At 43.2% G+C, this 27,803-nt stretch overlaps 3 protein-coding genes across 3 annotated transcripts; 2 read left to right on the top strand and 1 right to left on the bottom strand.

Moving 5' to 3' along the window:
• Positions 1 to 380: 380 nt before the first annotated feature.
• Positions 381 to 8,965, bottom strand: LOC109479968 (general transcription factor 3C polypeptide 3-like). Its single transcript, XM_019782052.1, has 16 exons — positions 8,333 to 8,965; positions 7,888 to 7,989; positions 7,404 to 7,596; positions 6,865 to 6,974; positions 6,378 to 6,510; positions 5,828 to 6,001; positions 5,131 to 5,319; positions 4,635 to 4,739; positions 4,186 to 4,323; positions 3,624 to 3,733; positions 3,176 to 3,344; positions 2,421 to 2,587; positions 1,863 to 2,048; positions 1,073 to 1,289; positions 777 to 848; positions 381 to 583 (listed from the first exon to the last, which is right to left on the bottom strand). Exons 1-16 carry the CDS (start codon positions 8,927 to 8,929, stop codon positions 393 to 395), a joined length of 2,853 nt encoding a protein of 950 aa, XP_019637611.1. The 5' UTR covers positions 8,930 to 8,965; the 3' UTR covers positions 381 to 392.
• Positions 8,966 to 9,810: 845 nt separating this feature from the next.
• Positions 9,811 to 12,958, top strand: LOC109479970 (solute carrier family 46 member 3-like). The gene is made up of 5 exons (XM_019782054.1): positions 9,811 to 10,681; positions 10,950 to 11,186; positions 11,398 to 11,481; positions 11,730 to 11,886; positions 12,448 to 12,958. The coding sequence occupies exons 1-5, from the start codon at positions 9,832 to 9,834 to the stop codon at positions 12,539 to 12,541; spliced, it is 1,422 nt and encodes a 473-aa protein (XP_019637613.1). The 5' UTR covers positions 9,811 to 9,831; the 3' UTR covers positions 12,542 to 12,958.
• Positions 12,959 to 13,505: 547 nt separating this feature from the next.
• On the top strand, positions 13,506 to 26,609 carry LOC109479619. The gene is given in 16 exon segments (XM_019781606.1): positions 13,506 to 13,859; positions 14,630 to 14,671; positions 16,444 to 16,580; positions 16,852 to 16,909; positions 17,315 to 17,454; positions 17,622 to 18,563; positions 18,566 to 18,679; positions 19,108 to 19,169; positions 20,736 to 20,827; positions 21,361 to 21,402; positions 23,223 to 23,359; positions 23,634 to 23,691; positions 24,113 to 24,252; positions 24,981 to 25,741; positions 26,182 to 26,243; positions 26,369 to 26,609. Coding segments are annotated over 16 exon segments (2,964 nt in total). The 5' UTR covers positions 13,506 to 13,798; the 3' UTR covers positions 26,485 to 26,609.
• The last annotated feature ends 1,194 nt before the right edge of the window (positions 26,610 to 27,803 follow it).

Below are 27,803 nucleotides of genomic sequence, written 5' to 3'. Positions count from 1 at the left end.
TAATACAAGATCTCACCTCACTGCACTACCATACTCGGACATACAGGAAGCATTTTTGAAGTGTTGAGCAAGCCAACTACATTGTACAACATAATGTAACAAGTTACGTTACAATCAATAGTATAGGTAATACAATAGTGTTAGGGAACCAATACCCCTGGTACTTGTTTACCGGACCAATAGTGATATATTTCAGGGTTCTCAAGTGAGAAGCTTCCTTCTGCAAACAGATGGGCTTTGTAGAAATTGATCAAATAGACAGATGATATGCCAGGGTAGATGGTCTGCACTAAGAGAACAGTTTTGCTGCTCTCCTCTCGGACCAACTCCCCTGGCATATCATCTGTCTATTTGGCACAATACAATCACAATCTTTCACAAAGTTTCATCCACTACACAACGCAGTACTGGTCCAGCAGCATCTTAGCCAGGTTCTTGGATCCACTGCTGCTGTAGATCAGAGCCAGGTTGTAAGCTATTTCTCTCCGCAAGTCCAGGAGGTGAGAAAACTTGGAGTCTCCAACATCAGGGGGAGCCAGATGTAGGGCCTTTTGGTAATAGTGGATAGCCAGGTGCTCTAGTCCTGTAACAGAAAAATACATTGAAACAACTGAAATGTACTAAAATGTAGCCTGGGTGCCATTCGTTTTGTAACAGTGCTCCTTTGCACTTGGTGTGTTATGCTGATGAGAGGCAGTTATACCAGCTACATGAACAATGTACATGTATATAGATAACAGAGTAAAGCACAATGTAGTGGAAAGACCAAACCTTACCTAGTTGGTGAAGAGCTCTCCCTAGATTGTAGTATGCCTCCTGTGTTTCCCCTCGCTTAATCAGGTATTCATCTAGGAAAGAAAATCTCCAATGAGCATCCAACATGAATTTTAGACACTTATATTGAGTGTTTTAATTTGTAATACAAATAAAGCATGCAGTATAGCTGTTGGAGGGGGTTGGAGAGGAATGCAAATTTAGGACATGGTGAAGCATAAACTACAACATACATATCAAGGGCACTGTGCACCTATAGAATGTACGTAATACCCTTTGAATGATTGAATGAACGTACTTAGAAAAGACATTCCCTGCACAAGGACAAAGTGCCGCTTGATGGTGTACTTCTGAGAAGCCATGTGGAAGAACGTTAACCCAATCAGCAGGAGGGAGAGGGGGTTGCTGGGGTCCAGGCGATAGGTGCGCACATACTCCCCCAGGGCATGCTTGTAGGTTCCCGATATCAATGAGTTGTGGCCGTTCAGGAAGGAGAGGGCAATGTTGTGTGGATTCTGGAAATAGAGGAGAAGAACAAAAATGAACAGTCAATTTGGTTTATGGTACAACATGTGTGCAATGTTGTCACTGACCATGATAACTGAATAAATATGTGAAAGGAGAAAAGAGACAATTCTTGGTCAAATTTCGTTCACTTGATTTGATTTGATTGAAACGATACAATACTTTGTACATCTGTGACACAGGCAGCTTTTGCTGGTGTTGTAACTCACACATAGAAACAAATATAGGACAGGACAATACTCATTTTCACTTGAGTTAAGTGAGGAAAGTAATGTTAAGTGCCTTCCCCAAGGGCACACAATCAGTGACATGTCAGGACTTGAACCCGGGACCTCTTGGTTCCGAGTCGACTACTCTGCCGTTATGCCACATGCATATGACCCCACTTGTCATGCATATGACCATTACAAATCTTACAAAAGATCTTACAAATTAATGAAAGCTGGAGCATAAAATTCTTAGATCATTAAACAGTTACTGTAGTTGTAACATCACAATTGATCAGAAATACAACATGTCCCAGTTTTAAGGAAGAGTATCTTCTTAAAGAAACCTGCCATCACCTTAATCATGAGTCTAAGACAGAAGCGGTGGTGCCTGGCGTCTTCACTGCTGGTGGTGATCCGACTAAAGATGTTCCACAGCTGGTTCACCTCGGTGTTCTCCATGATCATTGGTCGGATAAGCACGTACGCCATGCGGTAGTTTTTATTCAGACAGCATGCGCTCAGCACCATGTACTTAATGTCCTGAAATAGAATTTTAGCTTCAAGGAAACTGATACAAATATTGTACTTATAGCAACAGCAGATGATTGTACTCATAATCACTCACAAAATTTTGAATTTTCATTTATGCTTATTCTATAGCGTCTGGGAGAAAAGGTTTGAAATCTTGACTTCAAAATGCTATTTCCTGCATTTTGAGTGCCAGGCTTTGCAGTTAGACTAAGCTTATTTAATTACATGTACATGTATGTATCTCTTTCCATATCTTTACATTATTTTTGTCCGTCAAAGATAACTGATCGTGCAAAATTTTTGTCCTTTATGAGGGTCAAATTCCATCAGATGACAGAAAGATGGGCAAGCACTGGGTAGAACACTGGGTTTGATATTTACCTTCAGTTTACCAGGATCCCTCTCAAACTGTGGCGAGGCTAGAGCAGCCATGGTGAGATGTTCCACCTCTTCCCTCCTCCCCAGCTTGACCAGACTCTTACTGGTCTTACAGAACAGGTCCCACCACTCCAGCTTACTGATGGAACTCAGCTTACCACTCACATCCACTGCAATGGGACAGGACATATACATGTACATGATGTCTATCTGCACCTACAATGTAGGGTGCACTGGTCCATGTACTACCTGTATGTTTATGTACATGTAGCCTGATGCTACATTCATGGCTGATGCTACATTCAAGGGTTAGGTGTAACAAGTCGATCGGTGTAATATAGCCAGCTGCCGCCGCGCCGCGTGCCTGCGAAGCTGGTGTGTTACGCCGAAAGGCGGTTATACCGGCTAATATACAGATACAGATACAGATGGCTACCACCTGTATATAAGGACATATAAATGGCAATACTATTGTTTATGAACAATTTTATGATTGTGTGATTGATACTTCTCAAAGTCTGAGTGCTGCAGGTAAAATTTGTCTGGTACAAGTAATTTTCAATCTAACCTGCACCAGTACAGATATATATATATATATATATATATATATATATATATATATATATATATATATATATATATACATATATATATACATGTACAGAGGCTGGAGTGTTACACCATATGACTACAGATACAAAAGCTGGTGTGTATATAGCAGTTGTATACCAGCTGCCCAAAGTCCAGACCATACCCACCACCAGCCCTGCCCTGTCCACTACTCTCCTGCATGGCCCTCAGATAGTACTTCCGCCGGCGGGATGTCTCCTTGTTCACCACCAGCTGCAGGTTCTGCTGTCGATACGAGTCCTCAAAATACTTGGACAACATGAGCAGAGCCGAGTCCACAAAATCCTCCACTCTCCCCTGTAGGAAGGAGGAAAGTGACTTAAAAATGCAGGATGACTATATAGCACAATGTCCAACAGTTGTAAGAGAGTTTTTGTGGCCTTAATCTATCGCAACATGAGACCAATCTAGTAGTTCAGAACAAAATGTAGAAATGAATATACATGTATCTGACTGACATGTAGACTAACCCTAACATCAATTTGAAGTTTAGTTTCAACCAGGGTAAATGTTAAGATTCTATGTCCTAAATACATGCATGTAAGGATGCAGAAAATAAGCAGTCTGTTTACAAACCTGTGAGTACAGAAGTGTGCTTTTGTGGTGAAGCAGCTGCACATCAGGACCAGGCTGGCTGGACACCTGGGCAGCTGTCTCTACAGCTGTAGATGTGGCAGCTGGAGCACCTGAATGTAAGTAAAGATGTCTCGTTGAATTTATGAAAATACTCACACTTGCAATGTCAGTTCAACATACATGTACCTTTAGCACCTGTACATGTACCATGCCATACTCAAAAGCTGCTGACCTGGAATCAATGTTTGATGGTTGGCATACCAGTATTTCACATAAATTCCTGCATTCTTAGACTTAATATGTAATGTCAGAAAAAATTCAAGCACCACAGTTATCCTGCATGTGTAGAGTGCATATTGCACATACAGGTTTAAGCAATCAGTTAGATGTGCAAAAAAACGCCTGCAGTTAGATGTTCAAAGGTTAAGTGTAACAGGTCGTTTGGTGTAATATACCCAGGTGCCACGTGCCTGCAAAGCTGGTGTGTTATGCTGAAGGGCAGTTATACTGGCTATTCAGATACAGACTTAGCATAAGCAAAATGCGAGAGTTACCCTCTGACCTTCTGACAGAGCCTGTAGTGCCTCCTCAGGTCTGCCCAGCTGCTGCTGCAGAGCTGACAGGGACAGTCTGGCTCCCAGGTGAGCAGGGGCCATCTCCACTACCTTAGCATAGCTCTGCACAGCATGCTCTGTCTTTCCTGGGGTAGGGAATAACAAGATGAAGATGTGGGCATCTAAAAGTTAAAGTCACCCAAAGCAATTTCTGAGAAGTAATCAATTTTCTGGTCATTTTTTAAAACAATCCAATCTCAAATTCAGCATACTCAGTCTGATATCTTTGAGGCAGAAATGTGATATCTATGATGGAAAATGATTGCTTGATTTGTATCGTAGGCTGGTTGTAGTTATTTACTGAAGGTACCCAAAACAGTTGGGTAACCCTGGGAGAGTTGAACCTGAAATACCTTTTAACAATTAAGCTGTGATAAGAAACAAATGTACAGCTTACCAAGAGCATTGAGGCACTCTGCATATCTGAGCCAGACAGCAGCCAGGTTGTACCTTTCTGTGTTGACCAGCATGGCCAGGATAGGACGAGCACTGTCATACTCACCTGGATACACAACACAGAGAGAGGCAACAAACAGTCAACACTTCCATCTATGCTTTATTTTCATCATCATTTGCTGTGTTCTGCATCTGCAGTCATTGAAGTTACAATCAATTCCTGAAGTGCCTCCTCTATGTCTTGCAAGCTCTCCAAGCTCACATAGGTTTCTTGCTGACATAAGAGAATCCATTGAAACTTGTGACAAATGTATTTACCAACAGAAGTACCAGTAGATATTACTATGTAAATGAAGACCTAATTTGCATGGTTCATGAGTAAATATGCTCTAATGCCATAGTGGTAACTGCCAGCAATTTCATACTTGTGGGGTTTATTTACTTAGATGTGCATTACATGTAGCTTTGCAAAGAGGCTGATTCTTCTAACAGCTTACCAATGTCGACATAAGCCTCGGCTATGTCCAGGTAGAGATCTCCCATGTCCTCAGCACTCTCCTGTAGCAGCATGTCCACCAGTGGTCTGGCTGCCCCCAGGTACCGCAGGTGCACCAGGCTGACCGCCAGCTTGATGGTCAAGTCTATGGGAGTCTCAGGGGGGATGGTGCAATGCAGCACCTGGGTTTCTGGGGAAAAAGTTAAGTTAAAGAGCCTTCCCGCGTCTGGGGAAAAACACATTGAAAAACATTGCATTGTATTTTGGACTTATAAAACAGGGCTTGAAATATTTCATTTCTGTTCTATATTAATCATGAAACCAAGCCCACATGTCTTCAAGCTTGCCAAATCGTAACTTGTTATATTTCTGCAATTTCTAAATATTTTCTTTAGGTTGACACCACTCTAGCCTGAAGTCCAGTCTTGTTAGGTTTTAGTCAACACCCTCATAGTTTGGGGAACAAACTAAAGCTAACACCATTCACAATTATCAATCTGATCTTTTTTCCATTTGGCCACTCATATGCCTTGAAAGTCTGGGCTAGAGCTACAGTATCACTTCAGGGCAATATCAAAAAAGAATTAAGATTCCATTTAACCATTAAGCACTAGATATGCTTGTATATAAATATATAAATCTAAAAGTCGCCAAGTCTACCATAACTCAGGGAGAACTTCAACTACAGCCAGACCAACCCTGTTTCCCTGTATCAGGCATGCCGAGCATGTCCAGTGCAGCCATGGTGTCAGTAACGCCCCCTTGCCACGACAGCTGCACACTGCAGTAGCTGGACATGGCTTCCAACACTTGTCGGTACTGCTTCATGGCGATGTACAGCTCAGTCAGCATGTTCACATCCTCAAATGTCACTGTGGAAACAACATATTATATAACATATTATATATACAACATTTAGTCCAGTTTTTCATAGCAACAAATGCATTAGCTACATGTAGGCCATATCAAATCAGGTTGTTGGTTTTCAGACTATTGAAAAGAATAATGCTTAATACAGTGTATAACAAAAATTTGAGTTTCAGGATAAATTCTTTACCCAGGCCTGAAACTGGCACACACAGCTAAGATTTATAAGTTGATTTCCAAATTCAACTACTTTTAACAGCATTCAAACTTCATTAGCTGGATGTTTAACCTTCATTGGCGTACGCAATAATTAAGTTTCATGTACATGTAAATAGGTTGTATCTCCATAGTGTGCTAATAGAGTGTTTGATCTGACAGTACCTAGGGTAGGATGTTTGGTAAAAGCTGCCTGCATGGTTTCTACGGCTGTCTCTGTCTCCCCAGTGCCATGGTAGGTTTTGGACATGTCTCTCATCAGATCCATGTACTTGTTACCCTCCTTCTCTGGGAGCAGCTGAGAAGTAGAAAAAAAAATTAACTCAGACATGATTTTGTACGTACAAGTGGCATCATTTTGATACGCACTATCTGTGTTGGTGTTGTGTCTTCATTAATTGTGCTGGTAACCAAGATACAATAAGATATGCTTGGGTCATGCTTAAAAAGCTATAATAGCCATAGTGTGACTGTCCATTATAACAATTCTTTTAGGATGTTGAGTGGTCCAAATATATATACATGTAGTTGACTATTGTTGACTGTAAGTAGTCATATGCCTTAGCCATCCAATAAGTGGTCTTAACCACTAAATTGTTTGGAAAGTGCTATTAGTATCCACTAAATACCCTTACAGAGCCTTCAACATTACCTTGAGTATCTGCTGATACCCCTCCAGAGCCTTCCTGGGTTCCTGCGTCTGTTCATACAAGTTGGCCTGCTCCCAAAGGATACCAATGTTGTTGGGGTCATATCTCAGGGCTATATGGAGAGAAATGGGGGGAAATGTACTCATCATCAACAACTAAAACAGTATAATGGAGGTAGACATTGCTATTTGAGTACAATCATGTGCCTACATGGTGCTGAATGCCATCCACACATGTACACTAGCAAACACACCTGTCCTTGGTGCTGAATGCCATCCACACGTGCATACTAGCAAACATACCTGTCCTTGGTGCTGAATGCCATCCACACTAGCAGTAGTAGCATGGATAGTCACAGTCCCTAGGACAGGATATTAAGCTAGCTGTGGTCAACTGTTCATTGTGCTTGTAAAAAAGAGCGAGGGATACAATGAATAGGTAAATACTGTACGTACATAGCATATGTCTTCTCTGTTACGACCAGTAGGACATTATCTCTTCTTTGAACTGAAAGTGGATCAATGTCACTTTTACTCTTTACCTTTCTTGTAACATGTAATGGCCTGGCTGATGTTGTTCTGTTCGAGTGACACCTCGGCTAGCTTGACCCACTCCTCGGGGTCTTGAGGGTTAAGGTGTGCGGCGATCAGAGCAAACTGCAGCGACCTCTCCATGTCCCCTTTCTCCTCATACACCATGGCTGCCGTCTGGAACGGCTCGTAGCAGTGGGGAGCCTGGGGACAGTCAAGTAAAGTAAACAACACTTGTGTAAAAACGAGGTATAAACATCAACAGACCAGCCCAATGGGTTCCATACCATCTCCTTCTGGCCTAGTGGTTGTGCCTCGATTGTCAACGGACATTACGAACGGATGGAAATTATCTTTAAAAAAAATAAAATGAGACTTTAAAGATTTAAAAGACTTAAAAGCCTAGCCTGTGGTGTGCCTTACTGATGAGTGAATAAAGAACAAGTAAAGTTTTGTATATTAAGTCTAGTAACTGTGTTATACACACACACTGACCTGTCTGATAACCTCCATACACATCTTGATAGCATCATCATACTTCCCTCGTGCAAACCTGAGGTTGGCCTCTCCCATCAGCCCACGCAGCGGCTTGGGCACCTGGAACAATCTTGCATTGAAGGACTGACATTTGCAAGCAAATGCAAGACATATTTCCCTTTCATCACTTCCAAAAGTGATTGATGTGCATTCTGCTTCAGTTCAGTTTCTGTAAATTCTGCCAGAAGGCATAAGTCTGACATGTCTTACTCTGAACCTTACTGCGATAAAAGGTACTAGTATAAATGCAAAATTTTGCAAGTAGGTTTGCAATTGATTTTGACAAATAAAATTAAAGATAGATAAGTACATCATATATAGTAAACCAGCCTCTTATGAGCACAGAAACAAATGTCTAATTTTAGTCTGAATAACACAGGTGAAGTTGAACTTGGTAGTTCACCTCGTTAATTCTCCTCCTCTTGGGCCGTTTTCTCCCTTTCCTCTCCTCCTGTTCCAGAGCCAGCTCCACGCTGAAGGCTTCAGAGATGTCCACGCCTTTCTTACTGGGTTGTGCGGAGACCGCGGGCACAGCCGTCTCTTTCCCGTCATCTTCTTCTTTCTCCATCAGTTCTGCGAACTCGGAGAAGGAGAGTTTCCCTTCTAGGTATTTGGCTGTGAGTGAGGTGTCCGCAGGAGTTGTAGAACTCCCTTCTTCTTCCACGCCCTCCATTTCTTCATCGTTCCCATCGTCGTCTTCTTCACTGTCGTCTCCTCTCTTGGTTGGATCGAAGTTGTCGTTGTCGAAGTAATCGTCGTCGTCTGAATCGTCGCTGTAGGAAGGTCCGGCGGCACCGCCCCCCTCCCCCACCGCCGCGGTTCGACCGCCTCCTGTCAGCCCCCCTGTGCTTGTGCCCGGCTGTGGGGCTATTTGCGCGAACGACTGGATCCCCCTCTCTTGTCTGAACGCGTCGAACTCCTGAAAGGACACCTCTCCGCGGAGATATTGGGCGACTCTACGCTTAATCTCCTCCGCCGACGACATGCCTGAGTCCTCCATGTTGGGGGCAGAGGTTAGAGTTCAAAACGTAGGGACAACACTATAATAGCACCTTGAGCCTCGGGGGGGTGTAAACACCACATTTCAACGCTTTCTGTTGCATTTCATCAAACCAAAAAGCACAAAATGATCTAAGTACCTTTTTCATCGCTTAATCTATGCACTGATGAAAGAAGAAGATATCTTTCTATCTCGCCATCCCTACAGACTACTACTGATTGACCCCCAAAACAACACGTGACCACCCGTGAGCTGGTCCAAAGTCCATCAGCTGGAGGTGGGGTGATGCAGTGATCTATAATTTATAATATATGCTATGTGGTTTTTGTGGTCAGACTTTGGTATAAAGTCCAGGGACCTTTACGCAAGTCTTTCACAGTCTCTACACGGGAATACCTGACACTATGAGATACGCTCTGCAGCTGGTCTGAGACGTTAAAGCCTAGTTAGCATCCTTCCATCTCGAGAGATTCCTCATACTCTCATGATCAGTTACAAAGGCGCAAGGAGGTCTTTGGTTACAGTGACAGTCCGGAGCAGCTAATTAGACGACATTGAAGGCTCAATACTGGTAGGTGGACGTTGAGATAATCAATGAACATTGCAATCTTAGCATAATATAGGTTACAGTTAACGTTATCATTTCTTGTTTACAAGGTTTATGATGTCAAAATTTCAAAATGTAGGAATCTTGCTTTTTTGCCCGCCATGTTTTTTTTTTTTCGCCCTATCGCATTAGATTTGGATGCGGAGGATGTCATCTATAAATTTACTTGCTTGCCTGCCTTCCTGCCTAAATGCCGGAGCAACCTGGGGCTCCTCTTCTCTACTTTTTGTGGCCTAAATGCAATTATTGATCTTCCCCCTTTTTTTCGAATAGTAATTGTGACTGTGAGGTCAACATGGAACTTTCACTGCGTGACATCATCACGGTGGAGCCCGTCATCGGCCTGTACATGATGGCCCTCAACCTGCAGACGCCGGTACTGCAGCAGGTGGTCTGGGTTAAGTCCTGTCTCAGCATGTTTAACCAGACCTTCTGCGGCGGGCTCGAGAAAAGCGACGACGTAGAAATACAGAACGCCGTCCAGAGCCAGGCTTCGATCTGGATCCTCGCCAACATGATCTCTCTCACCCTTCCTTCGATCATCATCACCGTTTTCGTTGGCCCGTGGAGCGATCGGGTCGGCCGGAAAGTTGCGATGATCCTACCCATGCTGGGAGGCTGCCTCATGAGTGTTAACCTCATCTTCCAGTCTTGGTGGATCCAACTTCCCTGGTATCTGCTTCTCATTGGACCCTTTATAAGCGGCTTCTGCGGCGGCTTTGCGACAATCTTGCTGTCCGTCTTCAGCTATCTCGCTGACGTCACGTCCGAAGAGGTACGGACCAAGAGAATGGGGATAGTCGACGCTGTGAACACGCTAGGTTGTACTGTCGGCTTGCTGCTGGGCGGCGTCATGGCCGATAACGTCGGTTACGTCCCAGTCTTTATCACGTGCTCGGTGCTGCAGCTTGTAGCGATTCTCTACATCATCTTTTGGCTGAAGAACCCCACCCCAGTCAGACAGAGGACGACCTCTCTGTTAAATGTTGACCCGACAGAGCAAAAGGGCGCATGTCTGCAGTTCTTCAGTCTGAGTAATATCAAGAAGGTGGTTCAGATATGCACGAAGAAGAGGCCCAATAACCGCAGACTGCACGTGAACCTGACCTACCTGTGCCTTTTCCTCTCCGCACTCATCCAAGCTGGTAAGGAAACATTTTTGGAAATTAAAAGGACCAAAGAAAAAACAGCACCCAGGCATAGTCACCAAGCACTATCCTAGATGTTCAATGTAAGCCATTGCAAAACCACATTGCAGTAGTACGTGTAGCTATTTGAAAAAAACATGCTTCACTTTAGTTGAGGGTGAAAAAAGAATTTAATGAGAATACTATCCTCTTGAGCAACTAATGATGTTCTTGTATAGTCAAGACATTTTCTCGTCTTGATGTTGTTTGTTTTTGTCTATATCAGGTGTTGCAGAAGTCGGTCTCCTGTTCGTGAAGGCAGAGCCGCTGAAGTGGTCGGAGAGTCTGTACGGGTACTGGCAGGCGGCGCAGAACGTCATCCCTTCTGTCACGCTGCTCGTTGTCATGCCGTTCCTCGCGAAGCGTCTCCCAGACACCGCCCTCGTCATCATCGGGGCCGTCTCGTTTGTGGCCAAGTTCGAAGTCATGGCGTTTTCCAGCACCACGTGGCTGATGTTCTGTGGTAAGGGCTTGTATACAGCTTTTTAGCTTTAGAACCAGAGGTATTTAATGTCAATGTTTCAGTAACCTTTCATACTACCTTCTTAATGAACCCTATACTTCGTACAATATGGCAAGGATTATTAACATTCACTCTTATTCACTGTTAACTTGTTTCAAGTCTCTGTAAGGCTTTATGAAATATAAACCCATAATTTTTGTCATTGTCCCAGCCGCTGTGGCAGGTGCGTTCCAGTACCTGACTTTAGGCGCTCTCCACGGGATGATATCCAAGCTGGTTGATAGCAATGAACAAGGTAAACATTTCCTTTCTTCAAACTCTCACTGTATCTAATCATGGCATGGCATAATTGTACCAGACCATATCCATTTTTAAATGAATCCAATACACTCATGACCCAGTGTGCTTGGCTAGAAACAATAGCCATAGTAGTATTTGGCACAGCTGCATTGCACTATCAGCCACTGTATAAAGCATAACACTTTTACCTGTTTAAACTTACCTGTTTTAATAATTTGTTTCCATTATCCCTCTTTGTTTCAGGTGCGACGTTCTCCCTGATGGGAGTGTTGGAGTGCGGCTCTGCTCTGTTCTCCAGCCTCATCTTTAACTCTCTGTACGCCGTCACACTGACGTTCTTCCACGGAACGTGTTTCCTCCTCATGGCCACCATGGGCTTCTTTATCATAGTCATAAATGTGTAAGTACTTCTCTCCATTTCATTTTTCTTATATTACATGATTACAGAACACCTACATACTGAGTATTAGATCTTATGTGTAAGGGATGTACTCCCATAAGCACTTGTTTAGGGATGATGGACTGTGAAAATAATTCGTTTATTCGTTTATTTTGATACCCTTTAGTCCATGACTAATCTTCCAGGGTTCAAAAAATATATAAATATATTAACATACTGACTACAAAATTAAAAGAGAGAATTATGTGAAATGTGTGTGAAAATAATGACAATGACAATTAACACTGCTTGTTCACAATTAACAACAGGTAAAATGGAAGGAGAGTGGAAAAATACATAGCAAATGCTGCCATGATTCCCTCTCTTGTAATATAAAGAGGACATGTTGTTACTATTAAGCTGCTTCTTTTCTGATAAATAGAAGCTTTGCCTTTATTCTGAGTCTAATTGATGTAGAATTTAAAAAGAACATAACTTTAGCCAGTACCACAGACCCCTTTTGTTTTCCATTTTCTTCCAAACAAATGTTAAATGGTTTTCTTCACTTCCATGTTCCCCCAGGTGTCAGGAGTGGGACCAGAAGCCTCAGTGGGTCTCCCCTTCACTTCAGGACTCAGATGACTTTGACAACAGAAAGACGGCCCTAATAACCTAATTTCACCATACATAACACCATTCTCAATGAGATGTTTCCAATCCTGACCTCAAGCTGTTTTCACAGAGCATGCATTGATGACTCACAGTCATGAAATTCTTGAACTTGTATTCTCATATCCATTTTCACTGATGAAGGGTGTTGGAACAACACCTGAAACGTTTGGTTATTAAACTTTTATCCAGTTTCAAAAGTCTAAAATACTATCTTACTGATACTACCCTGGATGACTTATCTTCACAAATGTCTCATGTCAACAGTTTTTCGATATGTTATATTCCCATCTCAGAAGAGAGATATCAATAGTTTAAGTAAAAATAAGGTGTATATTTATTTCAGAATGCTTAGCAAATTTTCGATAATACTTTGTGCCTCAGTGACTCGCTGTATGTGTGAGGTTATCTTCTTGGCATGATACACGTAATACCAACATATCCTGATGAATGTCCTGACATACAATGTTGCAAGTTACTATGTGATGTGTTGTTGAAAAATTTTATAATTAAATTATCTTGTTGCACTAGTTACTGTCGAATGTTTCTCACATACATCACACATTTATCCCTTTGACTTCAGTCAATCACGCCCTTCATTTATCCCTTTCTCACGAACATTAGTCCCCTTGATTATAAATGTCTTTTGAGTTGTTCCAACAGAGCATAACATGTTGAACCCAGGTTATTCATGCCTCAAGGCTAAACCCGTATTCTGGGACTTGGACAAAAGTCTACACCTACGTGTTATGATACATATAAAAAATTCTTGCAGTTATATACCTGTACATGTACTACAGCTATATATATGTACATGTATATGAACAGCAGTAAGTTACATGTATACAATACAATACAATACATTCAATACAAAATAAAATCAAGCAACTGGATCAATCATCTTATGAGTCTGATGTTTCAGATAGCATTTAACATATCACTGATAAAAGCTAGCTTAAATGGTATCTGAAACGACCGACTCCTCAAATAACTTATCTAGTCTCTTGATTTATTATTATTTTATGTATTACGCGATGTTCTATCTAAACGTGTAACCTTTATCGTATATGGCAGTAAGTTACCGTGGATGATAACCCAAAAAGATGTGCCGTCCAACCGGTTGGTGCAGTCTCTACGCCCAGTGGCACACTCTCACATATCTCCGTCAGTTGGGGCTATAGGGACCCGTTAGGTTGTCTTGGGTCGGTAGCGTCTTCCTTCGTTTCTTGGAAGGGACGTCAGGGAAGTTCTTAAGCTTGTCAAGATGTCGCGGACACTTGTGACTGTCTTGGTCGTCCTTTCTCTGTGTTTTCACGGACATGAAGGTGAGAACAGATTGTCTGATGCACTAATCTGATTTGGCTTTCACTGGGTGTACGTGATCTGTTTTAAGCACGACACCTTACTTCGCCGTCTGTGAGGCAAATGGCACTTTTCGTCACTGTGTAAAATATTGATAGCGAACACACGAATATTTGTACACGGAAGTGTCACCGGTTAGTTTGAAGTTTATTAGTGTCGATGTTTGAAGTTTATAAGTGTTAGTCGATGTTTGGGGCCGTCATGGACTTAGTGTGTTTCTTACGATCATAAATTTAAAGCTGATTTTATAGGACTGGTATTTAGTAGCCTCCACCAGGCCTTTCTATGGGAATACGGATCGTACAATTCGGCAAAAGAGAGAGTAAAATTGGCCAAGGGAGTCCGGCCACGGGGAGATAGTTTCTTTCCCTCCGCGCGGTCAAACCTACAAGGCGGCCAAACTCCCCTGGCAATTATTCTTCTAAATATAGCCAGCGTAGTTAGTCTGGTAGAGACTAGATATTTACTGAATATATATGCCAATTAATCATACCTACGAATTCATGTTGGCTAATGATATACGATATTCATAAGGTTATAACTCGTCATATGAAGACGTAACGTTGTTTTAAACGGAATATATGTTTTACTTCGTTAGTCCTTTTTTCATTTGACAATTGAAAATTAAACTTTTCATGACACTTTTGTTGACTGCTACCCATGATATCTATAGCATGTTAAATGCATTGTCTTTGAGGAATAACGTATCGATGATATCATTTTCTCTTTCTAGGCATATCTCTGTCGAGGTTCCGCGGCGAAAATGTGCCAGACGGTAAGTCATTCGGCAAGTTTGTCAAACACCAACTTTATCCCTTCTGTACTCGTACATGAATACACAGGAAACTCCTGGCATGAAACACGACAACAAATTCGAAGCAACAGAACACAGTGTAAAGGGGATCGTGTGATCATGAATCTAGAAACCATTGGTTATAAAACAGTCGCGGGTTTTAAAAATTAGCTTCCATTGTTGGAAAGTTACTGACTTCACATTTGCCCCCCTCCCCGACTTATCCGACTCGAGGCTTCCCAGGCAGGGCCTTACGTAACGTATTTGCCGCAGGATAGCTCTGCCGTGTGAGAATGACTCACTTGCCTCGGTTATATAACTACCTTTAATCAAGATTGCACTTAAGGGCCTATCGGCAGGGCCTTACGTAACATATTTGCCACAGGATAGCTCTGTCTTGGGAGAATGGCTCAAGGATACTTGCAATTGCCTCAGTCAACAGTTAAACTACCACACCATCTTAATTTTATTGATGGCATCCGCTTGCGCGTTGATTTTCGCCTGTTCTCAAAAAAAAAGATCACGTCCTCCGAGGCTCTAGGCCTGGGTAGTCAGTCCATGGTAGTTGGCAACAATACGGAGCCGGTGGCAACTCTGAAGGATGGCGCCCAGGCTACCGAAGGTTCCACGACTCAATAACTCAGTACATACATACAGTGCCGATTCATAAAGTCCGGAAAAAGGCAGTATATGCCGGCTTGTACTGCCGCAAATTCACAATACCAGCTTTGTATTCCTGTGGTCGGAATTTTTTTATTCACCCGATCGCACTAGTTTGGTGGTCTCCTGTGGCCTTACTTTAATTGCACTTAATTGCCCCATTTTAATTGCACTTAAAGTGGCCTTACGTTACGTAAGGCCCTGCCTTACGTAACGTATTTGCCGCGGGATATAGCTCTGCTGAGGGAGAATGACTCAAGGTTATTTGCCTCAGTTAACACCTTCACTTAAAAAGGAGCCTATCGTCCGTTTGTGTTCTACATTTGTTGTTCTACATCATCCAGTGTTTTTGTAAATGATTGAAGGGTTTTGATACTTCACAATTTCATATAGTTGCGCTGACAATGGTTTTTAACTTGTCTCTGTCTCTTAACTGACACTCTGACAGTCTGATAAATACAATGTTGTATAGAATTTTTTTTACTCCGTATGTTAATGTATATATGTTTCAATCATGTCTCTATCCGAATTGTAAATGTCCTGACGAAAGTTCAGCCGTTGTGGCTGCAACATTTGTGACATTGGTATTGAAATATTATATAAACTAAACCATTTATATACATAACATTGATAACATTGTAAGTTTAAGTTTGGGTCACGGAGTAATGGCGGCCGTTCCACATGACCAAACAAATAACCTATAGAAACGGCACTCCTTTGCGCACTACAATAGCTAAGTGTAACACATTAACACCTATATACTTAGGGTCTTATCGGATAAGTTTTTCACAATAAACCACAGAAAGTCACAGGATATTAAGCTTAGGCTTCCCCGTATTGGCAGGATCTTCGCTTGACCAAGTTACTATAGATTACGTGTTGAAATGACACGCCTATTTTGACTTTTAGCAGACAGTGCCAGACAGCGTTTTCAACAGACAATGGACCCCAAAATCCCTTCATGTGTTTAACATCTATGGTTAACATCCACCCGGTAAAGTTAAAATATGGGAGTAAAAGTGGGAGTGTGAAAGTGAGACCATCTTTCGTGACTTTGTTTGTACAATTGACACTGTATATAATTCTCCATACAGAGGATGAGCAGATCAAACGTGAGGAACACGTCATCAGGACCATGGACAGCATCATCAAGAAGGCTGAAGGCGTCGCGCCTCTCCAGGAGGCCGCCGAGAAAATGTGGCAGTTTAAGATGAGAGAAGTCGGCGACCTGGTAAAATTATTTCTGCATCATTTACAACAACATAACTCTTAAGTGTCAACAATTGCCTTCATCACAAGTCTACGAAAGCCACACCTTCCACACTGGTATTCCAGTGCAGAGTCAATGGTCAACACTACGTCAGCACTGGGTGCCGTACAAATCTAGTTTCACAAAGGCAAAGCTGAACGTTTTTCTTAGAAATTCTAACGATCCATATGTAAACCAGACTGTTTAACTTCTGAAATAGTTCAGGTAACCTACGTATATTTTCCCATCACAGGCAGGAAAGTATTTAGAAGCCATAAAGCAAGGTCGTGCAGCGGCCCCTGACCTACCAGGCAAGTACTGCAACCTCAATGATTTTTTTTTAAGTAAGAAGATCTCGTTCTAGTGAATTGTAGTTTCATCAAAATGCTACACCGAAAGATTAAACGCATTATATACAGTCACAACAAACTACTGTTGTGTTTATTCTTGCCCAAACACATTATATTCAGACCAGCCCCTCATACTCTATTCTGCTACAAAATGTAACCCAACTCCACATGCCTAGGTGGCTACAGCACCAGTTACCATGGTGACAGACGTCTGGCCCATGTCGTTGACTTTAGTCGGAGAAGGAGGAGTTGTGCAAAAACAATGCTCTGCTTCTGTGATGGTTAATATATATAATTAGACTAAGGGCTAGGTGCATGAGATGAGATGAGATTAAATGACATGACATATTGTGTTCTCTTGAACAGCTGGGAATGAAAACTTCCAGAAGTGGGAGAGGAGCATCCTGGAACTGGACAACATGATTCGCAGACTGACGGGTGTGGAGGGTCTGGAAACCGCCAGGGAGAACCTGTACCGTCTGGAGGAAGTGGAACTGGAACCGGCGGTGAGTCTTCATTTGTGTGATTGTCGATGTCGGGCACTTAATACTCTCCAAGGAGAGGTTTAGGTTTCAACGCTTTTGGCGGGGTCCCAGTGCATCTTTCAGATTACTAGTATGTTATCAGAACCGTATGTTTCAATGTCTGATGGAGTTATTTTATGTGCATACAGATAAAAGCCGAGCAGGCGCTGAGAGAAGGCGAGGAGGCACAAGAGACTGCAGAAGGGGCCGCTGCTGCTGCAGGCGAAGCTGCAGATGGAGCTACAAACGCTGCATCTTCTGCAGCAGAAGGAGCAGATGAAGCTGCCAAGGAAGGCACTGATTCGGCAAGTGAGGGAGCCGCCGCTGCCGCCGCCGCTGCAGTTGCTGCCGATGCGGCACAAGAAGCCGCCGCTGATTCTGCAAGTGAGGCCACGGGAGAAGCCGCTGAGGAAGCCGCCGCCGATGCTGCCGCTGAAGCTGCAGCCGCCGCCGAAGCGGCACAAGAAACCGCCGCTGTAGTTGCTGCCGAAGCGGCACAAGAAGCTGCCGCTGATTCTGCAAGTGAGGCCACTGGAGAAGCCGCTGAGGAAGCCGCGCCGCTGCCGATGCTGCCGCTGCAGCTGAAGCTGCTGCCGAAGCGGCACAAGAAGTCGCTGATTCTCTGGGTGACGCGACGGGAGAAGCCACTGAGGAAGCCGCCGCCGATGCTGCCACTGCAGCTGAAGCTGCTGCAGAAGCGGCACAAGAAGCCGCTGATTCTCTGGGTGACGCCACGGGAGAAGCCGCTGAGGAAGCCGCCGATGCTGTCGCTGCCGCTGCAGCTGCTGCCGAAGCGGCACAAGAAGCCGCTAATTCCGCAAGTGAGGCCACGGGAGAAGCCGCTGAGGAAGCCGCCGCCGATGCTGCCGCTGGAGCTGAAGCCGCTGCCGAAGCGGCACAAGAAGCCGCCGCTGCAGTTGCTGCCGAAGCGGCACAAGAAGCCGCCGCTGATTCTACAAGTGAGGCCACGGGAGAAGCTGCTGAGGGTGCCACCGACGCTGCCGAAGGCGCCGCGGAGGAAGCTGCAGCTGGCGCCAGCGGAGCCGCAGCTGCAAACGGAGCCGCAGATTCAGGAAGTGAGGCCACGGGGGAAGCCACTGGGGGTGACGATGCAACGGAAGCCGCAGAAACGGCCCAGGCCGCAGAGGAGGCCGCAGCTGGAGCTGGAGTCGCCACCAATGCATCAACCCCTAAACCGAAGCCAAAGGTACGCTCTTCACTTTTGCTTATAATGTTCTGAATGACGTGTCAATTTGAAAGCACACAACCTTTATACTATAACCAATAAATGCTTGTTTTTTTTTGTTGTTGGTAAAGCCAGCCATATAATAGAAAAATAAACCTGGATGAACGTACGATCTGTAAGAAACAGAGGCAGACGACTTTTGAGCTCTGTAACCTTTACCTTTACCAGTGAACTGTGACACAATCATTCAAAGTTCAATGACGGATGCTGTCTAAAACGTCCGACTCTTAACCTTTTAGAAAATGTATCCAATTGTTTTATTCATTGTACATGTATACAATATTTTTGGAGCATTTGTTGCACGGTGTATAGTAGTATCCAAATCGCTGTCTTTACGATGATGTGGAGTTTGCATGTCGATGATATTTGATCATTCTTCTGTTGACTAGAATTGCCCGAAATTCTGCTGGCAGTGGGGTGAGAAGGTTTGCTGTGAGCCGCAAGCCTGCTCGTAAGAACCTCGACATTCTTTTCTTGCACATGATCGTCTTTGTGACTTTTCCTTCCATTTCCTGTAAAAGTAAAACTATCTTCTATTCGTAACAAACTTCTTTTTTTCTCCGTACCGCACTTAGGTTCTTCTGGTGCGCCTAGGCAACAGGTTGAGAGAAGACGCGAAGAACCCGGCATCCCTAGCTTTAATACGTAGTTTTGAGTACTGGTAGATCTTTGAGTAGACCTGGATATTTATAATATTCTAGCAGATGCAGGTCCAGCTCAGTGTTTCTCGTATGTTTTTGATACATTTCATGTCCCTTCCCGGGGACAAAACGAGGTAAAAAAAGGCCTAAAGCATACGTGTAAAACACTGAGCCGGTCCCTACATCTTCTTGGAGATTAGAGCATTGATACTTTTGAGGAACCTAAATTCGCAAACAGCTTTGAATGTAATACTTATCACACCTTCTTATATATGTGACACCGCTGCGCCGTGTATATGCCGTATGGTGTATATATCTCATGTCGGAACAAATGTTGCACCAGTATATATACAGAATCCATGGTCGGGAGCGTGCAATGATTTGTTATTTTCAATATAGAATATTGTATGGTGGAACATTAAAATTAACATTCATAAATTTGGATTGTATGTTCTTTAATCGTAACACATAGGACTCATAACAGAGGCATTGTTATCCTCAGCGTAGATAAAAGTATAAAGATGGCCATGGATGGTTAGAATTTCAGAAACAGGTGTTTTATTGCTGTACCATTCGACTGTCGAATGTTTCTCACACATTTATCCCTTTGACTTCAATCAATCATGTCCTTTGTTGATCCCTTTCTCACGTTACATTAGTCCCCTGGATTATATGTCTTTGAGTTGTTCTACCAGAGCATAACATGTTGAACACAGGGAATGCCTCAAGGCTAAACCCACATTCTGGGACTAAGGCGAAAGCACACACCTAACTGTGCCTCCCTGGGGGACACTACTGTATATAAGAGAACGGCCAGAACTACGGCAATCCTGAGGCGACATCCCTACTTAACAATGGCACAAACAATAGACAATTTCACTCTCAGTGTTTATTAAATCGTCAGGAACAAATAAATCACTCCAGATACATAAATTCATTGTCATCTACAGCTATATGCCTGTATGTGAACAGCATAAATGTACTAGTATACAGTACAATACAAAATAAATGAAGCAACTGGATATATTTTATACATTAAATACGTTTTAGAAAGTATCTTATTTATCACTTGTGAATGAAAGCTAGCAGATGCTGCCTGAAATGTCAGACTTCTAAGAGAATTTCTAGTTATACAGTTTCTTGGTTTACTAGTATTCTGTTTTACACAATGTTCTATCTGGGTGTCTAACCTTCATCGACACAGATATATGTCTGGTTTACCGTAGATGGTAACCCAAAAAGATGTGCCGTCCAACCGGTTAGTACAGTCTATACACCCACTGTACACTCTCACTTAACTCCGTCTGTGAGGGATATAGGGACCTCTAAGGTGTCTTGGGTCGGTACTGTCTTAAGCTTCCTTCGTTTCTTAAAAGGGACGTCAGGGAAGTTCTTAAGCTTGCCAAGATGTCGCGGACACTTGTGACTGTCTTGGTCGTCCTTTCTCTGTGTTTTCACGGACATCAAGGTGAGAACAGATTGTCTGATGCACTAATCTGATTTAGCCTCCACTGAGTGTACCTGTACGTGATCTGATTTCAGAATGATCATGACACCTTACTTCGCCATCTGTGAGGCAAACGACACTTTTCATTACTGTTTAATGCAAATAGTTGTACTTTTGTGCAGAAACGTGTCTATGTGTCGTTAGTTTGAAGTTTAGTAACATTTTAGTCGATGTTCGGGGTATGTTATGGGCGTAATTTGTTTCTTAAGGTCATACGGTCATTTTATAGGTATTTACTGATATAGTACACATACAGGCCAATTAATCATATTTGCGGGTTTATGTTAGCTAATGATATATGATATTCATAACCTTATTACTCGTCATGTGAAGACGTAACGTTGTTTGATTTAAATAGAAACTGTTCTACTACATTAGTCATGGATTTTCATTTGACAATTGAAAATGGAGCTTTGAATTATATATATCACATTGCGTCTTAAATATATTGTCCTTGAGGACTAACTTATGATGAACTCCTTTTCTCTCTCTAGGTATATCACTGCCGAGTTTCCTCGGTGAAAATGAGCCAGACGGTACGTCATTCGGCAAGTTTGTAAAACACCAACTTTATCTCTTACGCATCATCATAATACACATGAAACGGCTTGAATTCGAAGAAGGCAAATTCGAAGAAACAGAACACAGTGTAAAGGGGGGTCGTGTGATCATGAATCTACCGATTAGCAGTTAAAACAATCGCGGTTGTTCTTTAAAATCAGCTTCCATTGTTGGAAAGTTAGTGACTTCACTTTTGCCCCCCTCCCCGACTTGCAATTATCCGACTCAAGGTTACTTGCCTCAGTTAACAATTAAACGTACGTAATTCTTACATAAGATTACACTTAAAAGGTGCCTATCGGTCGCCTGCGTTCTACATTTGTTGTTGTATCATGTACAGTTTTTGTAAATGTCTGAAGGGTTTTGATCCCTATTACAGATCACATTGTAAGTTTAAGTTTGGGTCGCGGAGTAATGGCGGCCGTTCCACATGACCAAGCAAATAACCTATTAAAAAGGCACTCCTTTACGTACTACAATAGCTAAGCGTAACAACTTAACACACCTTAAATATCATACATACTTAGGGTCTTATCAGATAGTTTGTTTCTCAATAAACAACAGAAAGATGTCATATAAAGCTTACGCCTCCCCGTATTGGTGGGATATTTGCTTGACTAAACTTCACCATAGATTACATGTTGAAAATGACACGCCTATTTTGACTTTTAGCAGACAACTTTTTCAACACAAAACCCTTCATGTGTTTAATATCTATGTTTAACATCACCCGGTAAAGTGTAAATATGGGAGTGAGAGTGGGGGTGTGAAAGTGAGAGGTCCTAAAGTTGTCACCATCTTACATGGTGTCTTGATTGTTTATAATTGTTGGGATTTTTCTTGTAAGCAGATATATATTTAACATTTTTCTACAGGCAACGATCGCGGTGGAGATTTTTAGAATGTATAGAGGATAATTTTAGAATGCATAGAGGAGAATGTTTAGAATGTATAGAGGAGATTTTAGAATCAGGGGAGATTTTTAGAATCAGTGTAGTGACTATTTTGGATTGTATATAGGAGATTTCAGTATGTATAGCTCTAGGCTCCATGTAGGTAGGGGATGAAGCCTTTATTGTTCTTTAAGTGTCTTTGTGGAATCTTTATCATGGGTCTGTGGGGCCACAATATTTAGACCAATCAGAACACGACACGTTTGTAGGAACTTAGTCCCATCTGGGTTCGATTTAACTCTGGGACCCACTCCGCTGACAACATTATGATTGGTGTTTTCATCAGTGTGGAAATCAGGGTTAGTTTACCAAATAGGGTAGTTTATTGTAGTAGTTTATTCACTGTCCACTTTTTATATAACAAAGTTTTAGATCGTTGCCCTACTTTTCACCTGATGTCCCTTAATGTATCACCTGTCCTTGGGGCAACACGTAGTATGGGTCGAATCTAGTTTATCACCTTCATAGTAAGCAAACTAAAAACATTTTGTTGTTGGCTTTTGAAAAACAAACATATTTATTTATTTTTCTACAACTTGCTTGCTGATGCTGTAGATGAATTGTGCATCCATTAGAAACCAATTACTAGACGTCAAAGAAAATGTCCACTAACTCCTTTGTCAAATTGTTATATTTTGCCAATCATCTACGATTTACCTTTAGAACCTGGCAGAAACTAGTCCTTACCTTATTTAGTGTTACTTTATTTGTCGTCTAATAGAGTTAGCTGGGTGGAATTTGGGCCCTCTAGTTGCTTTTACAGGAACTGCAGCTGTTGTTTCTCAGTTTGTTTGTCAGGGACTTTGTTAATGAAATTGGCATTTTATCCGTACTGTATACAGAGGATGAGCAGATCAAACGTGAGGAACACATCATCAGGACCATGGACAGCATCATCAAGAAGGCTGAAGGCGTCGCGCCTCTCCAGGAGGCCGCCGAGAAAATGTGGCAGTTTAAGATGAGAGAAGTCGGCGACCTGGTAAAATTATTGCGTCATTTTCAACAAAGTAACTCTTTAGTGTTAACAATTGCATTCATCACAAGTCTACGAAAGCCACACCTTCAACACTGGTGTCCAGTGCTGATTCAATGGTCAACACTACGTCAGCACTGGGTGCCGTACAAACCTAGTTTCACAAAGTCAAAGCTATTAAAACGGTTTTCTTCCAGTTTTTAACGATCCATATATGTAAAACAGACTTTTTAACTTCTGAAATAGTTTAAGTAATCTACGTATATTTTTCCTATCACAGGCGGGAAAGTATCTAGAGGCCATAAAGCAAGGTCGTGCAGCGGCCCCTGACGTACCAGGCAAGTATTGCAACCTTAAGGATTTTTAAGAAGATCCAGTTCTACCTTGGCACCCTTACACTAGCGAATTGTAGTTTCATCAAAATGGTACAATAAAAGATGGAATTATCAGAATCGGATGCTTTAGAACGCATTATATACAGTCACAACAAACTACTGTTGTGTTTATGCTTGATCAAAAAATCATTTTGAGACCAACCCATCCAACTCTATTCTATGATGATGAACTCTATTCTGCTACAAAATGTAACCCAACACCACAGACCTGGATGTCAGCTACAGCACCAGTTGGCCCATGACATGTCAGTGACTTTATTCAGACAAGAAGAAGTTGCTTATGCGATGGTAAACATATATGATTAGACTAAGGGCTAGGTGAGATGAGATAAGATGAGATGACATATTGCGTTCTCTTGAACAGCGGGAACTGAAAACCTCCAGAAGTGGGAGAGGAGCATCCTGGAGTTGGACGACATGATCCGCAGACTGACTGGAGTTGAGGGTCTGGAAACCGCCAGGGAGAACCTGTACCGTCTGGAGGAAGTGGAACTGGAACCGGCGGTGAGTCTTCATTTATGTTGATGTGGGGCATTTTGCACTCTCCAAGCAGAGGTTTAGGCTTCGGCTTACTTTTGGCGCGTATTAGGCGTTTTTATCGGGCCCTCACCAAAAGTATCGAAGTATATAATTAGGCCACACCGACTTGATTTTATGGATGACATCCGCGCGCGCATTGATTTTCGCCTGCCGCCCTAAAAAAACAAAAACAAAGAGAAAACATCACGTCCACCGAGGCTCTGGCCTGGCTCTAGGCCTGGATAGCACCCAGGCTATCGAATTCGAAGCTCCGCGACTAAAGAACTCAGTGCATATGTACAGTACCGATTCATAAATTCCTAAAAAAAAGGCCAGCATTTGCCGTCTTGTCGTATACGTCGCTATGTACTGCCGCAATTTCACAATACCAGCTTTGTATTCTTGAGGTTTATAACTAGTAGCATTTTTATTTTTGGCCGGAATTTTTTTTATTCGCCCGCGCGCACTAGTTTGGGGGTCTTCAGAGGATGTCATCCATAAAATTAAATCGGTGTGGCCTTATATAGACTACTCGACTCCTCAACTCAACTTGCACGTGTACCGGCCTCCTGGCTTGAATGGGATGTTGTACGACTCTTTGCCGCATGGTGGCATTACAAGGATGCGGTCCCCAATGCATCTTTTAGATAACTAGTATGTTATCAAAACCTTGTGTTTCAACGATCTGATGAAGTTATATTCTGTACATACAGATAGAAGCCAAGGTGCGGAGAGAAGGCGAGGAAGCACAGGAGGCTGCAGAAGGGGCCGCTGCTGCTGCAGGCGAAGCTGCGAGTGAAGCCGCCGATACAGCGAAGGAGGCTGCGGAGGGAGCCGCAGACGCTGCTAAAGACGCCGCAGAAGCTGGAGCAGAAGGAGCAGCTGATTCTGCAAGTGAGGCCGCGGGCGAAGCTGCTGAGGGGCCGCCGACGCTGGTGCCGCTGCTGCTGCAGCTGCTGGCGAAGCTGCAAAAGAAGCCGCTGATTCCGCAAGTGAGGCCGCGGGCGAAGCCGCTGAGGGTGCCGCAGACGCTGCCGAGGGCGCCAAGGAGGAAGCTGGCGCCAGTGGAGCCGCAGCAGCCGCAGCCGAAGCCGCGAAGGGAGCCGCCGATTCAGCGAGTGCAGCCGCGGGAGAAGCCGCCAAGGGAGCAATCGACGCCGCGGCAAAGGCCGCAGAGGGCACGGCGGTGGGAGATGCTGCGAAGGGGGCGGCTGACGCCGCGAAGGGAGCTGTTGACAGCGCGAGTGAAGCCGTCGGCGAGGCTGCTAAAGGGGCTGCAGACAAGGTTGCAGCGGCGGTGGGAGGGGCTGCTGCAGGGGCTGCCGCTGCTGCAGGCGCTGCTGCTGCTGCTGAAGGCGGGTCTGGCAAGGGGAATGCAACGGAAGCCGCAGAAACGGCCCAGGCCGCAGAGGAGGCCGCAGCTGGAGCGGGAGTCGCCACCAATGGAACAGCAACCCAGAAACCAAAGCCAAAGGTACTGTGAAGTTTTCTCGTCCGCTTTGCTGAAATATCAAAAATGCCTTGTCAGTTTTAAAACGCAAACATGTCTCTTTTCGTGGTAAGGTGTCCAATGTCAATGAAACTAACCCAACAACCTTTATAAAGTTTATGCTATAGCCGATAAGTCCCTTTTTTTAGCTTCCATACGTCGAAAAAGGTCAGACAGCCGAGTACATAAAATGTGTGGATAAACAAAAAAATCTGGATAAACAGACGATCTCTAATAAAACAAAGTCAGGCGTTTCAGACTGCAACCTCTGTCTTTGATATGTGAATTCATCCAGTTGTTAGATTCAATGTATATAAAGTACTAGTATTTGGAAGTGTGTCGCACAAAGTTAGTAGTAGTATCCATAACGTTGTCTTTACAATGTTTTGCATATCGATGACATTTTATATTCTTCTGTTGACTAGAATTGCCCGACATTCTGCTGGCAGTGGGGTGAGAAGGTTTGCTGTGAGCCGCAATCCTGCACGTAAGAACCTCGACATTCTGTTCTTGCACATGATTCGTCTTTGTGGCTCTCCCATTCGTTTTCGATAGAAGTAAAACTCTCTTCTGTTCGTAACAAACTTCTTTTTTCCTCCGTACCGCACTCAGGTTCTTCTGGTGCGCCTAAGCAACAGGTTGAGAGAAGATGCGAAGTACCCGTCATCCTAAGCTTTCTTCAAGACATCGTTTTGAGTAGATCTTTGAGTAGATCTGGATATTTATAATTTTCCAGCAGATGCGGGTCCAGCTCAGTGTTTCTCGTGTGTTTTTGATGCATATTATATCGATCCCTTCCTGGGAACGCAAAACGAGGTATAAAAAATAGTCTCCACCAGACTCCTTTTGCAAGCTGGATAAATAGTGGAAATGCGGCCTAAAAAGGGGATATACTTGGCCAGAGAATTCGAAAGTGGCCGGCCAGAGAAGCTTCAGTTTGCCTGCACGGAGTCTGTGAGAAGTCACTACGATCAAAAGGCATAAAATTAATCCGCTCATCTACGGAACAAGGCTCCGTGCAGGCAAACCGGATCGGACCCTCTTTGGCCGGCCACCTTCTCTGGCCAATTATATCCCCTTTTTAGGCCCATTTCTACCATTTATCCAGCCTGCAAAAGGAGTCTGGTGGAGACTAGTATAAAAAAAGCCTAAAACATACGTGTGAAACACTGAACCGGAAAGTATCTGCTAGTACTTATCACTCCTTCTTATATTTGTGACACCCATTTATGTTTTGTTGTATGGTGAATTTCACGTGTCGAAACAAATGTTGCACCAGTATACACACAGAATCCATGGTCGGGATCGTGCAATGTAGAATAATGGATGGTGGAAATTATTTCACGATAGGAAACGTTCATAAATGTGCTTTTGTAACACATAAAACGCATAACACAGGTGATTAGAATTCCTAACACAGATATTGTTCATTAAAGAAAAAGCTCATTAAGGGTGGTGGTCTTCTATTTATTCGGATTGTATCATCCCAATATGATTTATTGTCTGAACACCATTACGTAACAGATATATATTGCATGATGAATTTTGTGACACACATGTGTGATGATATGCCTTCAGCGATATCGATTGCCTATGTTGTTACCAGTTATCTTTCTTAAAACAGTAATAAAGTGGGCGCTGAAACAAACTAAGTTTTGTTTTCCTTTTTGTGTACATTTTTGTCTTCGTCAGAATGATCACGAGCGTTACATGTAATTATTGACAGAGAACTTTACTCAGCGAATAGGTTTTCGTGTATCAAAAGACTCGTCTTCACTAGACTCCTTTGCAGGATGACTAAATAGTAGAAATCGGCCTAAAAAGAAGGTACATGTAGCTGGCCCAGGGGAGTTAGCCGGTCATGGAGGGTCCAATTTGCCTGCGACGCCGGAGGGAGTTATGCTCATTCCTACCTACGTGGAGGGGATTTTGCCGCATGGAGGAAGTTTTTGTTGGCAGCTGAAAACTCCCACCGCGGCAAAATCCCCTCCCCGGCATAACTCGCGTTGCTCGCCGAAAAAAGGTACTTCATGTTGACTCAAATCAA

Source organism: Branchiostoma belcheri, unplaced genomic scaffold (assembly GCF_001625305.1).
Source record: "Branchiostoma belcheri isolate BF01 breed outbred unplaced genomic scaffold, Haploidv18h27 scaffold5, whole genome shotgun sequence".
NCBI lineage: Eukaryota > Metazoa > Chordata > Leptocardii > Amphioxiformes > Branchiostomatidae > Branchiostoma > Branchiostoma belcheri.
This window is presented reverse-complemented; position numbering and strand designations above follow the sequence as displayed.